The sequence below is a fragment of the Solea senegalensis genome, linkage group LG5, assembly GCF_019176455.1.
Source record: "Solea senegalensis isolate Sse05_10M linkage group LG5, IFAPA_SoseM_1, whole genome shotgun sequence".
In the NCBI taxonomy this organism is placed as follows: domain Eukaryota; kingdom Metazoa; phylum Chordata; class Actinopteri; order Pleuronectiformes; family Soleidae; genus Solea; species Solea senegalensis.
The window spans coordinates 26,047,731-26,061,938 of NC_058025.1; the positions used below are offsets into that span (position 1 = coordinate 26,047,731).

At 45.8% G+C, this 14,208-nt stretch overlaps 1 protein-coding gene across 2 annotated transcripts in view; it reads right to left on the bottom strand.

Moving 5' to 3' along the window:
• Positions 1 to 495: 495 nt before the first annotated feature.
• lmx1bb (LIM homeobox transcription factor 1, beta b) overlaps positions 496 to 14,208 on the bottom strand; it is a 42,038-nt gene continuing 28,325 nt past the window's right edge. For both annotated transcript variants that reach the window (XM_044027080.1, XM_044027079.1), the window contains 6 exons: positions 6,996 to 7,228; positions 5,314 to 5,489; positions 4,385 to 4,462; positions 3,963 to 4,029; positions 2,566 to 2,727; positions 496 to 1,586 (listed from right to left, as the gene is read on the bottom strand). In XM_044027080.1, the coding sequence (XP_043883015.1) occupies positions 1,429 to 1,586; positions 2,566 to 2,727; positions 3,963 to 4,029; positions 4,385 to 4,462; positions 5,314 to 5,489; positions 6,996 to 7,228 (874 nt within the window). In that variant the 3' untranslated portion in view covers positions 496 to 1,428. The remainder of the gene's footprint in view (positions 1,587 to 2,565; positions 2,728 to 3,962; positions 4,030 to 4,384; positions 4,463 to 5,313; positions 5,490 to 6,995; positions 7,229 to 14,208) is intronic.

Here is a 14,208-nt window from a genome sequence, read left to right on the forward strand (position 1 = left end):
CCACTTCACCTCTGAGACATAAACACATTCATGCAGACTTTCTGCAGTCAAACTCTATGGATTAAGAGTTTTTAATTCTTTTTAAGGGCCTTCATTTTTTCCCAAAATTGATTTTTAATACTTAATTACTTACTTACTTAAGACCCCGTGGATAAAGTCAAAATTAAAATTAGAATGGGATCTTGTTTGACACACACACAAAGCCCCAAAACATGAATACTACATATTAATCCTCAATGAGGAACATAATGGACTACTTTTCCACGCGGGTCACGTTCAAACCCGCCCATAGATATGTATAGTATAGATATTTTATTTAGAGATTTTATAATTTACATAAATTAAATTAATAAAATAATGTTAAAAAATAAATTTATAGATAAAGTTTCTTCAAATGGGATCTTGTTTGACACACACACACACACAAAGCCCCGAAACATGAATACTACACATGAATCCATTTGTTTATGGACACATTCAAACCTCATGATGATGTGAATGATCACTGAACGGCAATTTATTTAATGTTATCAGGAGAAGGACATTGTTTATTCATCAAACCAGTCAACTTTGGTCAATTAGCAACTTTAACATGTTTCTTTTCTTTCTTTTTTTTGTTTGTTTTGAGAATGCACATCATGACAGTGACAACAAAAAGGGGTTTTATGGTTCGTACCAAATAAATAGCAACATTGCTCATTTACAGCTTGGCTGGGGAAAACAAAACGACAGAGGGTTAATCTTCATATTAAAAAGGCGTACAGACGAGTCGTGACACTCGGGAACTCGCTAATTGCTCAACAACAACAAAAAAAAAAAATGCTCTCCTTTTTAAATAAAGCTTTTCAGTTTTTAATATGTACCTTCAAGAGCCTGTTATAGTTAAATAAATAGAATGCTTTCCATTTTTAACATGCACATCCAATTTGCCGGGGGGAGGAGGGTATTTACACTTGACTGATCCTACGTTAGCTTCTACAGCGGCGCGCGCGCTCTCGTCGTACTTACACAAATGTACAGTCACTCTCGCAGACGGTGCTGCGTCTATTTCACTATGAACACGATATCTAAACCTATTGAAAGTGATCAAAACGCTAACACGGGAATCACAGTCCAGACGCCCACATGTTAGCCGTAAGAGGGAGGGGTTAGAGGGGGAGGGGGCCGTCTTAGTTTACAACTGATCATGCACTCTGTCAGTGGAGTCAAATATCGACTTTGTTTTTTTCTTTAAGGGAACAAAGAGTATTTCTCCTTGATCTGCACTGTCCTGCAACAAGTGGTTTTTACTATCTTTGAGTGACCAGGAGGCGTGTCTTCTGTCATGTCCGTGTTTGTGTAGAAACTCCCGGCCGCCGCCGCCGCCGCCGCCTCAAGGGGTTGAGATGGTGCAGTTCATTCCGCGCTGGCGCGTCGCGGTCGCCGCTTTCACGACGCAAAGTACGAGTTCTGCATGGAGTAGAGGCGGTCGATGGGGTTCCCCACGCGGGCCTGCATGGAGCCGACCTCCGACGACGCCATGAAGCAGTCGCTGAGGCTGGTTAGGGACGTGTCGCTGTCGACGTCGTGGAACGCCGAGTCGTTGCCTGTGCGGGGAGAGAACACAGAGAGTCGGGGGGTCATTAAAGATGAAAAGAAATGAAACAAACACGATCTAAGGCGGAGAATTCCGCGCAATCTTGTCTGTGAGATTTACGGCGGCGTTGGGAAATCATAATTACTAATAGTCACTGTGGCGTGTCATCACAATTGTGAGAACTGTTTTGTTGGATATCATCAAAGCTCACTTTTTGCTGCCCTCCCCGGGACAATCGCGGTCTGCGCGGGCGCATGTAAACAAGGGGCATCCTCCTAAAAGATCTGGTTAATAGCGAGTGTTTACGCCTTTCATAAAACCTCAACATGTTATTTCTCTGGAGGGAATAGTTAACTTTATTACACTCCGGATCTTAATGATAGTGTTGCACAAAATGGGGACAGTGTTTCCAGACGTATCTTTTAATGCCTTGCCAATATTGTTCTTTTCCCCAAACCCAGAGGAGAGTGATGAGACCGGGGACCCGGGTTCTTACTACCGAGAAGAACTAAATGGAGGCAAATTATAAGGAAGTTATGAACTTGGGGAAACGGTCCCTGTGGGGCTTGTTGAGGACATCACTCTGAAATGTGTTATTCTAGTTACATCCTGTGGACTAACACTTGATTGACTGATTTTTTTTCCCCTCTCCCTGTATCTCACAGAAATCGGAGCCTGATTCATTAGCCGAGTCTCGCAGCCCTCGATCACTGCGGGGACCTGCACTTTATCTCAAGCAGGGAGAAAAAACGCACCATCAATAACGTTGTCATGTCTCAGGACTGCGGGCGGGGACTCGTAATCGCGTTACGCAGAGTTTTTTGAAAACGCCGGTCGCTTATGAGGACGCTCGCGTCATCTCAGGTGGGAGGGGAATCTGCCGCGACGTCTCCGCGAGGAGGGGAAATCAGAAGCCTGAGCACATGTCCCGCGCTGGGGATCAAGGGACAGGCATGTGTGTGTGTGGGGGTGTTTGTTTGGATGCTCACCATATGGGTTCATGTGGTCCCCGGGCATCTGTGGGGGGGTGAGCCCCTGTTGGAACGGGTCCGTGCTGTAGCCGTTCTGATCCATGGCGACCAGCTGCTGCTGCGGCGGAGCCAGCGGCGTGAAGGAGTTCATCATCCCCTCCATCCGATTGGACATCACCTCTGCGGGGAGCGGTACAGGAAATGTCACGTAACAACAACAACAACAACGACAACAACGACGACGACGACGAAGATTCCCTGTTATACGTGGAGATTCCACCAGCTAGCAGTTAAGATGAATCGAAAATGTCTAGTATCGCCATGGAAACCTACAGTGGCTTTTCCCCCATAATTCCCCTCACAAACACAGCTCTTGGAGGCGGACCCAAAGCCTCTCAGGGCGTCCCATCTGTTGTTTTTTACGATTTAAAAATGCTTTCGCTAACAATCTGTGGCAGAGGCGGGTTAGTCCCAAGCTACGTTCAAATACTTGAGTAACTTTTTGGATAAATGATAATTTTAGGAGTAGTTAGAGAGAACGCGACATTTGGCTAACTTCCGGTCGCTACTTTATTTTTTAATATCTTTTTATTTTCTTTTTTATTACATGCGCGGTCTATTTCTCTGCCTGTTGGCTGTGGCTGACAAAATCTTGCCAATCAAATACGTGACTCTGTACCGCGGCACTAGCTGTTAGCCGCTCGGCGGTTAGCCACAGATTTCGGCTCCAAGTGGACTTAATGCAAACCAGCAGCTGATTTATATTATGGGTTGAACTCAGTACTTGTACTCTTGAGTACTTGTACTCTTGAGTACTTGTACGCGTCGTTATTTGGCTGTTTACGGCTGGTTATGTTTTTTTTACGATTTAAAAATGCTTTCGCTAACAATCTGTGGCAGAGGCGGGTTAGTCCCGTGCTACGTTCACTACGTAACTTTTTGGATAAATTGTAATTTTAGGAGTAGTTTTATAGCGACACACTTTTACTTGAGTATATATTTGAAGAAAGAACGCTACTTTTACGTCGTTCCATTTGGCTAAGTGACGGTCGCTACTTTATCTTTTAAAATCTTTTTATTCTATTACATGCGCGGTCTATTTTTCTTCTGACAAAATCTTGCCAATCAAATGCAGCCAGTCGAGTCACATGACAGGTGTTGTCACGTGACGCCGTACCGCGGCACTAGCTGTTAGCCGCTCGGCGGTTAGCCGCAGATTTCGGCTCCAAGTGGACTTAATGCTCACCAGCGGCTGTTTTATATCATGTGTTAAACTCAGTACTCTCGAGTACTTGAGTAGTCTGCATACTTTACTCTTACTCGAGTAGTACTTTTACTGCTACAACAGTTCCAGTTCCTCTGCGTTCACGTACACAGTGAAGGAAAGATTTGACTTTTCTGGAGCGTGATCGTACCTTGGCCGAGTCTCTGCGAGTTCTGCTGTTCCTGCTGCTGCTGCTGTCGCCTTGCCAACTTCTTCATCTGAAACCAAAGAGGAGTGGACGTCGTGAGGAACTCCCAACACTAACATGCCCTCTCTAATCTGGAGAGGATGCTCCTCGCTGTTCACCCGCCAGTGAACCGCGTAAAAATCTGTATCTGAGTGCACTTCATTATCAAGTATCAAAGGTTTGCACCGAGATAATAATCACAGAAAAAGAGGAGGGGGAGGAGGGCGTAGACATTTGATGCAAGAGCGAGCTAGAGTTGCAAATGCATTTGTGGAAGGAATGCTGTGATAAATTTAACACACATAGTTGCGCGGTGATTTATTCGCCCCGGACTCTGAGATGGAACAAGGCTGCTGCGCGAGGACAGCGTCCGCTTGCACACTCACCTTAGCTCTCTGGTTCTGAAACCACACCTGGACCACCCGCACGCTGAGTCCCGTCTCCGCGGCCAGCGTCTCCCTCACCTGAGCACACGTCCAAATACAAAGACTCAGTGAACAAAGACTCAGTGGACAACTAAAAATGAGTGAAATACTCTTGAAACAAACAAAGATGCTACTTTTGAGGGGAAAATACTATTTTACAAGACACAAAAACACAATACTAGTAAAATAGAGCTAAAAATGAGTCACCCTTATCTTGTACGGCTTAAATATAATGTCTTATTTCAAGAACTCTTATTGCTTATTAAATGGGTGTCAAACTGGCAGCCCGCGGGGCCACATGCGGCCCTCCAATCGATTACATGTGGCCCGCCCATTTTTAAAATTAATTAGATAGTGATATTTCTTATGATATTAATAAGACGTTCCATTGTAATTATTTCTTTATTAAATGTGTTACACTCAACATTAAATTCCATATATTTAAGCTGTTTTAAAAATAGTTATTCTGGTTATTATTTGCAAATGTTTTTATCTATTTATCATAAATGGGTTTTTATTGTGCAAACAACTTTTACTTTGAAATTCTGTCTCATATCATCATGAATATCTTATCTTTCTCTAGACCGGCCCCCTCTTGACCAGACTAGATGCTCATTGGCTCCCAGGTCATGTGAGTTTGACGCCCCTGGTATTATAAGCAGAAAAATATCTTGTATTTGTTTTTTTTTTGAAGTGGACTAGTTTGGATTATTGCTTCTTCAAAGCTGCTGGACCTGGTGCAGGATCCCGGGTTAACGCAGACCAGAAAAGCCGCGTCGCCACTTCAAAAGCCACGCTCGGAGGTGTTTTTTAATTTGAGAATTTTATTCGTGGAAGGGATTTTTAAATAAAGACCAGATCTCTCCACGAGCAGATGAGCCGCGTCGTACCTTTCTGCAGGGTTTTGAAGACACCTCGAAGGAGGCCTTGAAGGCCCGTCTCTGCTGAGTGGTCAGGATGGTCCGGGGCCTTTTGGGCCTCCTGGGATCCTTCCCGTCGTCGCCCTTCCCTTGGCCTCCGATACCTTTCTCCGGCTTGATGTCCAGCTCCTCGTCGTCGCTTTTCTCTGCGTCGAGAGGGAGAAACACGTGTTTCTGATACTTTCTTATCGATTTATTACAGAGAGAAAACAAGGGCCACACCGGACCCGCAGAAGTCCGAGGCTCTCACGGTGAAATACGCACATTTGTCACTCGTACTGGAGTCTGATTTACACTAAATCAATCTCTGATAAGAACAGCCTCTAACGCTGACATATTTCTGTTTTGGGTCTTAAAAGAATTGACAAAATGCCGCATATATACACACACACACAAGGATTGCCAGATTTTTATGAGCTGCAGCAGGATATTAGAGTTTTGGGTCGCAATATCGGCGCAATGTTTATGTTTCTAGCTTACAGTGTTCCATTAAACATAAATAATAACTTGCTTTTATTAGATTTCGGAGCTTTATTTATTTAATTGTTTATGTTTTCGACAGCTTAAAATCAGCCGATCGTCACAAACAGTAAGTCGTCCCGGGGCTGTTCCGAACAATTAACGACAATTATAAAAGATTATTTTTTACTTCCGCTAAAGAATTGGATTCAGAGTTTGAAATATGCCACTTAATTTAAAAAAGAAAAGAAGAGCAGCGGCTACATAAACAGACGGTCGGATAAAAACAACATCAATTTTCATTCTGCGCGAGGACGAAAAACAATTGTTGTCCAAATCAGAAGCAGCAGCGCCGCTAATGAACCTTAATGGCGGCGCGGTCTCGCGGTCGCGAGCGGAGGCGGCCGCAGGATGGGCTCAGTGTCTCCTGTCATCTGGTTCTGATATGTGTCTACATTTCTCCAGTGAAAACCTACATCTCCGCTGCCACATGCTGAGGTTAACCTCTGCTCATGTCAACATTCTTCCTCCATCTTGGAACTGGGGAGGCGCGCGCGGGAAGACGCCAGCGCCGGGACGCGGCCACGCCGGGACGGGAGCGAGCGGGGGAAGCAAATATTCCCACAAGTTGACAAAAGTTGACACAGGCACAGATGTATTTGACAAATTCCCTGCTTTTGTGCGCGTCTAAATGTGAGCCAGATGGCCGCGAACAGCGAGGCTTGGCGAGAAGCCTCATTGTGTGTGGAAGCTATAGGCGAGGAAGACGAGAGCTGATAAGGGGGTTGGAGGCAGAAAGGCCCCAAATCCCTCTGTCACTCACCATGATACAGTGATTTAATTCTTTCCAGAACCAGATCCTGCCCACGCATGGAAAGCCATTAATACAGGGCGGCTTGGCTGCGTCCTATTTCCACTTCCTACTGTATAATAAAGCTAGACTCCCTGTTTGAATTCGACTGCAACAGAATCGGCCACTGACAAGCTGTTCGGTTAATGAAAATGTCACTTTTTTTTTTATTCTATATTGAGAAAACGGTGCTGCAGCCAGTGTGATCCATCATGGAGGATTGACTACGCTGGCGACCGCTGTAATGGAACCGAGCATACAGAATACAACACCCCGGTGCCATGTGATGGTCGCACCGTGGTGCCGCCGTCACTCGGGTGCGAGAGGGCGCAGGGGGGCTCACCTGAGTCTGAGTCATCGGGGCTGACCGAGCCGAGCAAGTCCTTCTCGCGCTCGTAGTCGAACTTGCACAGCAGCTGACCCTCCTTCAGGACGAACTCGTCGCCCTTGCGCAGCTGGCGGTCGCACACGCAGCAGCAGAAGCAGTTGAGGTGGTAGACGCACTCCAGGGCGCGCATCACGAACTCCGTGGGGGCGATTTTCTCCATGCAGCCGCTGCACTTAGTCGCAAACAGCCTGCGGGGGACAACGAGAGGGTGGACTGTGAGCGTGTGGATGACGGCATGTAGGAGAAGTTACAGTATATAAGTAGATTTCTCTCATTTCTAGGTCAAAACATCTCAGCACACTTCACAAAAATCACCTCAAGAGCAAGATTTAAGGGAGATAATCTTGAAAAACGTCACCTCTAGACCAGTGTCACAATTATAGAACTAAAAAAATGAGTTAAATACACTTGAAACAAACAGGATGACAAAAAAAAGATGCCACTTTTGAGGGGAAAATAAAACATTTTGAGCATTACAAGCTTATTACGAGACACAAAACATCAGAATAATAGTCAAATAGAGCTAAAAATGAGCTTATTTTTGGAGTGGCCTTGTTTCCAGTGAGGTCACTACACAGTCTCACTTTAAACTGTGATGTTTGTCATCTGACCATTGTTTTTTTGGATTAAGAGTCAGTGAGGCGACTCATCTTTGGCAGCAGCTCATCTGCTAGAAATTCTCGGATGTGCCCCACCCCGCATCAGACCAGTCCAGACCTAAACCCTGTCACAAACCAGGACAAGAAGGAGTGGATGGTGTCCGAGTGCTTATCCTCCGTTTATCCTAATAAAGCTTCGCCGGCAATTTACATTTCTCTCATAACCACAATCCTCCGTACGCATCAGATACCATATTATCACAGACCGTGATTCATCGCTGACTCCTCGAGTTTGTCCGTATCTCATCTTACTATTTAATATCGCGGGCGCAACACCGCGCCTCTATCACCATTTCCTCCGTCTTCCTTTATATCCTTTCAGGAAGACGTTTGCATTTGTTTTATTGGCGACGGAGAGGCATTTAATTCGTCCGCCGTCGTACTGAAGGAGCCACATTAAATGGAGCAAGAAGACAGGGGAGGTGCGGTTGATCTTGTCCGGCCTCTAAAGCTGGATTTATTAGCGGCCTCTTTGTTTGCCCTGGTGTGGAAGACAGCTGGCAACCGCCTATCTATTTGTGCCGAACGTCTATTTCATTGTGCGGGGCAGGGAGGCAGTGAGAGGAGAGCACTTGACATCATCTGCTGGTCCAGGGACAACGGGGATGAGCGATAGTGATGAATATAACGTGTAAATATGAGATGGACGGGGGAACCAAAGGAAGGTTTTGTTATGGTAATGCGGTTATAGGTGCCGATTGAGCGGCGATACAGCGGCGCGTGTGCGTTCACACACACACACACGTGTATGCGCAGCTGCAACTAGATAGTGTGCTTTTCGCAGCTTCCTGGAATAATTACTTGCGATAGTGCTCATCAGAGCGGCATCAGCAGGGCAGGATTTTATACTTGTCTTAATTACATCACAAAAAAAAAAAAAAATAAAATTGATTGGTTGTTATTTTGCTAATTTAATTTATTGTAATGAAAATCACAACCTGTGCTGGGATCAGAACATGGTTCTGTTTCACCGCAGCAGATGGATCAGAAGCAGCACACCCGGGACTCATAAAGTCATTTAATCGTTCATTTATTACAATAGTTTAAGAAGATTATTATTCAAGGACCTGAAGGATAATCACTGCTAAAAGGAAACGTTGGCACGTTTCTCAAACAAGCCCGGTTTCTCCTCTAAGTGACCTGCCAACGTGGATCTCTCCTCTAAACAAACCTCCGTGTTCGGCTGCAGGGGGAAAAAAAGAAAAGAAAAGAAAAAAGAATCTGACTTTGGCTCACGACGGCAAAGATAAACTTGAATATTCAGGGACTTGTTTCTAGTTTTTAGGAGGATTAGCGCGTTACATGCTGGGATCAAGGAGAAGAGGTGATGAATCTGTCACGACAAGTTCCCGGCTCTAACGCTAATGTTTCGCTAATGACTGCCGGCTTACGCGAAGAAAGAGAAAAAGAAAAAAGAAGAAGTGGAGGAAATTACTTGTTAACGCGGTTTTGATACGTCCAAAACTCCGCATTCACCTACGACCACTCTTTTAAATCTTCTCCTCTCGATGAAAACATTCTCATTCAGGCCTCTTTCCTTTCTTCTTCCTCCTCTCCGAGTCTAATCTTGTAAGCCATTATTTTTCTATTTCCCCTCTCTGTCACTTTGCATTATTTTTGCTGCTGTAATTCCTATTCGTCCCTTCTGGAATCTTCCTGTTCCTGCTTTGTCCTCGGGTCTAATCCGGACTTTCTGCCTGTTTTCAGTCCCCGGTCCCCATTCTCAGCAGGGTTCAGATGGAATAGCCATGCGTGACGCCCCTTCTATGGCAACCACACCTCCACAGGAAGGCAACGGCGACTTTTCGGATGGGCAGAGAAGGCCTTTGAGAAGCTGGCAGCAGAAGTAAATCCCTCTCTAAGGAACAAGGAGAATTAGCAGGGAGCAGTGGACTAGGGATTTAACCCTACCCCTCTCCTTTGAAAGGCACAGTCAGTCCCACTCCTGCGGCTCGCCACAATCAAACAGAGAAGGAGTGGGGAGGTGGCAGTGGGGAGAGGAGAACACAAACTCCCTGAATGACACAAGCAGTGGATTGTGGAGGAGCCTAATCCCACTTTAATACCTTTCCAAGTTCAGCGCCTAAAGAATGCTCTTTAAAACAACACCACTGTGTGAGCAGTGAAGGTTGACCAGGGGGAGGCACGCCATTCAGCCTCCCCGACATTACCTGATTAGTGGTTTGAGGACGGGGCCAATGGGCCGGCACGCCAACGGAGACCCGAGAAGACGATGTAAATGATGATTTTATATAGAGCAAAACAAACGCCGCTGATGGCGTTACGCGAAAAGCCGATTTCGCGGGCATTCCGCGAACCTTCCACCGGGACGCCGGCGGCGTCAAAAGGGGCCGCCGGCGCAACCGGAATCACACTTGACGTGATTTAGGAGATCATTTACCACTTCCTGCCTCTACTTGATCCCAGCGACCCATCACACTAAGACCTGTGTCCGCCTAAAATCCACTTTGTGGACAATCGGCCGCTCCGGTAACACGACTCCCAGTGTCGCAGAGGCAGGCTCAGCACCTTTTAAGCTAGTCTGTTTATAAAAGACACCACAAAGGAGGACCACCAGCGCAACAACCCATGTCGCGGGCTCTCGCCGCTGCCTCCTCCCACACCTGAGCGCACAGATCAAGTGATGAGACCCTCCTGTGCGGATCAATGGCCGCATCTAAAGCAGAGAGAAATGTCAATATTTACCCAGGCCTCCCCAGAACTGGACTCATAAATGAAAAAGAGTCCATCTCAGCACATAGCTCTCTCTCTCTCTCGCTCTCTCTCTCCCACAGGAATCATTACATCCCTCGTTTTAATCCTGTGTCCACGTACCCGTAATCCCTCGTCTGTCCTTTCTTAGGTTATCTATGCTTGCCTCTCCCTCCCCGAGACAGATTATGACACTGTTGAGGCTTGTAACGCTACAAGCTGTGTGTTTTTTAGCAAATGCAAGAAAAAAACACAACAACAACAAAGAACACTAAGAAGAAGACAAAGGCCAACAGGGAGCGACAGTTATTTGTCGGATGAACACTTCAGCCGGGCCAAGTGCCGCGCAGAGACTTCGCTCCTCTTCTTCGTCTTCGTCTTCTTCCTCCCCTCCTTTTTCCAGGCCCTTCTGGAGAACTACGTGCTCTCCCTTTGAACAGATTACAGGCAACTTAAAGTGTGACAACATCTTAAGCTCTCACCACATGTTGCCGACGATTTCCCTTCGACTGACATTACATTTAATGCTTCTGCCGCAGTGATAAGCATCGGGAGGACTGGGTGGGATAAAAGAAACCCAGAAGAATAGGAGAGACAGGGGAAAACGGGGGGCGGGGCAGGGGGAGCTCGAGATAATCATGCTACATTTAGCAACACGTGCAACAATCTCACCTACTCCTCTTTTGCTATTGAACAACACTTGGAGGAATACCATAAGAATTTAAAGGAAGAATAGCCTGGGCTATTATGTCACCGCATCCCATCAAAGACAGAGGGGATGAGGATTATCCAGGCAGCAGCTGTAAGCTATTACTTTGAAGATGGGCTCTCGTGTTTGGGCAGGAAACCTGTGGCCATGCCAATCACTGCTGAGGTGAGAGATGAGGCCCGGGAGGCAGGTCAGACCAGGGCCTCCGGGGCACGAGGGGCACGAGGGGCACGAGGAGCACTCGGTCAACTCTGCGAGCTCAATATTTCTCAATATTCCCTTTTTCTTCCAGGCTACATTTGGCATACAAGCCACATCTAAGCCCAGATACTATAAGGTTTCTGTGCTTTTGGACCAGATGTGAGAGAAAAGGCACTTTCCTCTGACAGTTAATTGAGGAGACTTCATGGTACAGTCCAGTATAAGTGCAGCAGATTAGCTTAGTTTCCTACTAGCTCCTCTAAACTAGTAAACTAGACATATTCTGGTTATTTTAGCCCAGATACTTTAAAGTTTCTGTGCTTTTGGACCAGATGTGAGAGAAAATGCTCTTTCCTCTGACAGTTAATTGAGGAGACTTCATGGTACAGTCCAGTATAAGTGCAGCAGATTAGCTTAGTTTCCTACTAGCTTCTCTAAACTAGCAAACAAGAAATATTCTGGTTATTTTAGCCCAGATACTATAAAGTTTCTGTGCTTTTGGACTAGAAGTGAGAGAAAATGCTCTTTCCTCTGACAGTTAATTGAGGAGACTTCATGGTACAGTCCAGTAAAAGTGCAGCAGATTAGCTTAGTTTCCTACTAGCTCCTCTAAACTAGCAAACTAGACATATTCTGGTTATTTTAGCCCAGATACTTTAAAGTTTCTGTGCTTTTGGACCAGATGTGAGAGAAAATGCACTTTCCTCTGACAGTAAAATCAGAACTCTTCATGGTACAGTCCAGTATAAATGCAGCAGATTAGCTTAGTTTCCTACTAGCTCCTCTAAACTAGCGAACTAGAAATATTCTGGTTATTTTAACATTTCGGTTTTGTACAAACAAGCACTCAAAAGGTGTAAATTAGGAAGCTTTACAGGTGCTGACTGAAGTCTAATATTTATCTGGACCTCATTTAACAGGATCTTCTAACTTACGGGAATATAAAGCAGATGTTTGTGTCACTTGATTATTTTCAAGCGGTCGCATGAACATGAAAGCGTTTAATCAATCAGGTTCCCTTTAATGAGCAGCATGTTCAGGTGGAATCCTGCTCCGTTTGTTGTCTGGAATGACAACAAACAGATCTGTCTGAGAGAGGCCGTCAAACAGCCAGTCTGCGGCAGCCTCGCAGGACACGCCTCAGTATGTGAAAATTGGCTCTGAGCAACAGTATCAAGAGCTTTGGTCAAAAAGGGAAAACATTTGATGCCCAGATGTTCCACTACACACACACACAAGTAAACCTTTTCAACTTTGTCTCAACATCAGGAAAATTGCTTTGCTATGTACGGCCCTGCTGTCGCTCTCACTCCTGGTCCTGGAGACTCTCTGCCCTGCATGCTTTTAAAGGATTCCCTGCTCCAGCACACCTGATTCACATGAGCAGCTCATCAGCCAGCACCGCAGAGCCTCATTCATTTGAATCAGGTGTGCTGGGGCGAGGACACGCCTCCAATTTGTCCCCAGGATCAGGGGTGAGAAACCCTGTTTTAGAAGCAGCAGTCACTTCACATTGACCACACCGGCCGGAATAAAGCAACTAGAATTCAAAATAACACCAGATAAACCAAATAAATCAGTGATTTTTGTTGTTTTTGGTGTTATTACTCTGCCTGTTTGTTCTTCATAACCACATTAGAAAGACCAGACCTGACTGAGGGATCATGTGTGTATACAGCAGCAGCACAGGGCCGTAAAAAATCACTTTTGAAACTTTTTTAATTGGCGTTTTCAGTCATACACGATGTTGCTGTCTTCTTAAAATGGTTTTGAAATGTAACAAACACTTGTTTATCATAACCTAAAAACAAGATCTCAAAATGTTTCTCTTTGTTTTACGTTTAATTAAGCATCTTTTTCACAAAACATACCGTAAATAAGATGGAAAAAAAAAGCGCAAATTCAACAAGTTTATGCCCAAGTTTACCATTTACAAAACTGGAAAGTGAGTCGTCCTTTGGGCCGGATCGGACCCTCCGCTGGGCCAGTTTTGGCCCGCGGGCCGTATGTTCGACAGCACAACGGGTGTGCATACGAAAATGAACTCTCACTGACTCCTCTGCTGCGAGAGGGAGGTGAAAACAAACTTGCAGTGGCCCGCGATAACGCCGTCTTCATAACTGATCTCCGTGGCTGACCTCGTTTCATAGTATCAGCGTTTCTCTTTGGAGTATAGATTCATAGAGAGTAATGAAGCCAAATAAAAAGTGCCATCCTTCTGCTCCCAAGGGCCAACTCCAGTCAGCTCTAAAAGCTGCTTAATCACCATCTCGTGCTTACTACATTAGCATAATAATGGCCTTTAAATTGAGGCTCTTTGTTTTTTAATTAAACTCCCAGCAGGTAAAAGTAAAACACATTAACGGGAGATGTGTACTCCGCTAATGGCCCAAAGGTGCCTTCTTCATCACACGGCTCTGGCCACAGGGTTCTGCCTGTTCCCCACACGGAAGTGCAGCACCGGCTGCCTTGGAGCTCGAGACGATGCTGATTGCACTTGGCACGGCGCAGATAATAGCTGGGGATGTGTGCAATGTTTTTGTGTACACACATGCACCTGCCCTATATCTCAGAGGGAGCACACTTAGTACTAGCCCGTAGAGCAGGGGCTGCAGTGAACGTGTAAAAAAGACGCCCGGGTTTACAGTTAAGTGCTTCCAGGATCGTCTATCCCACGCGGCTGCTATGTGTCGGAATGTGCAGCGTCTCCTCGGACGGGTCCCCGGCCAGGCAGGCATCCCATAACACTGTACCGCGCGGGTTGCACACAGATTTCCTAACCCCTCCAAGTCGTTATTCAAATGATCTCATTCCAGGCTCCGTGTGCGTCACAACACCCTCGAAACTGAACTGTTTTCCTCACAATTGTTTCACACGTCTGCCGTCC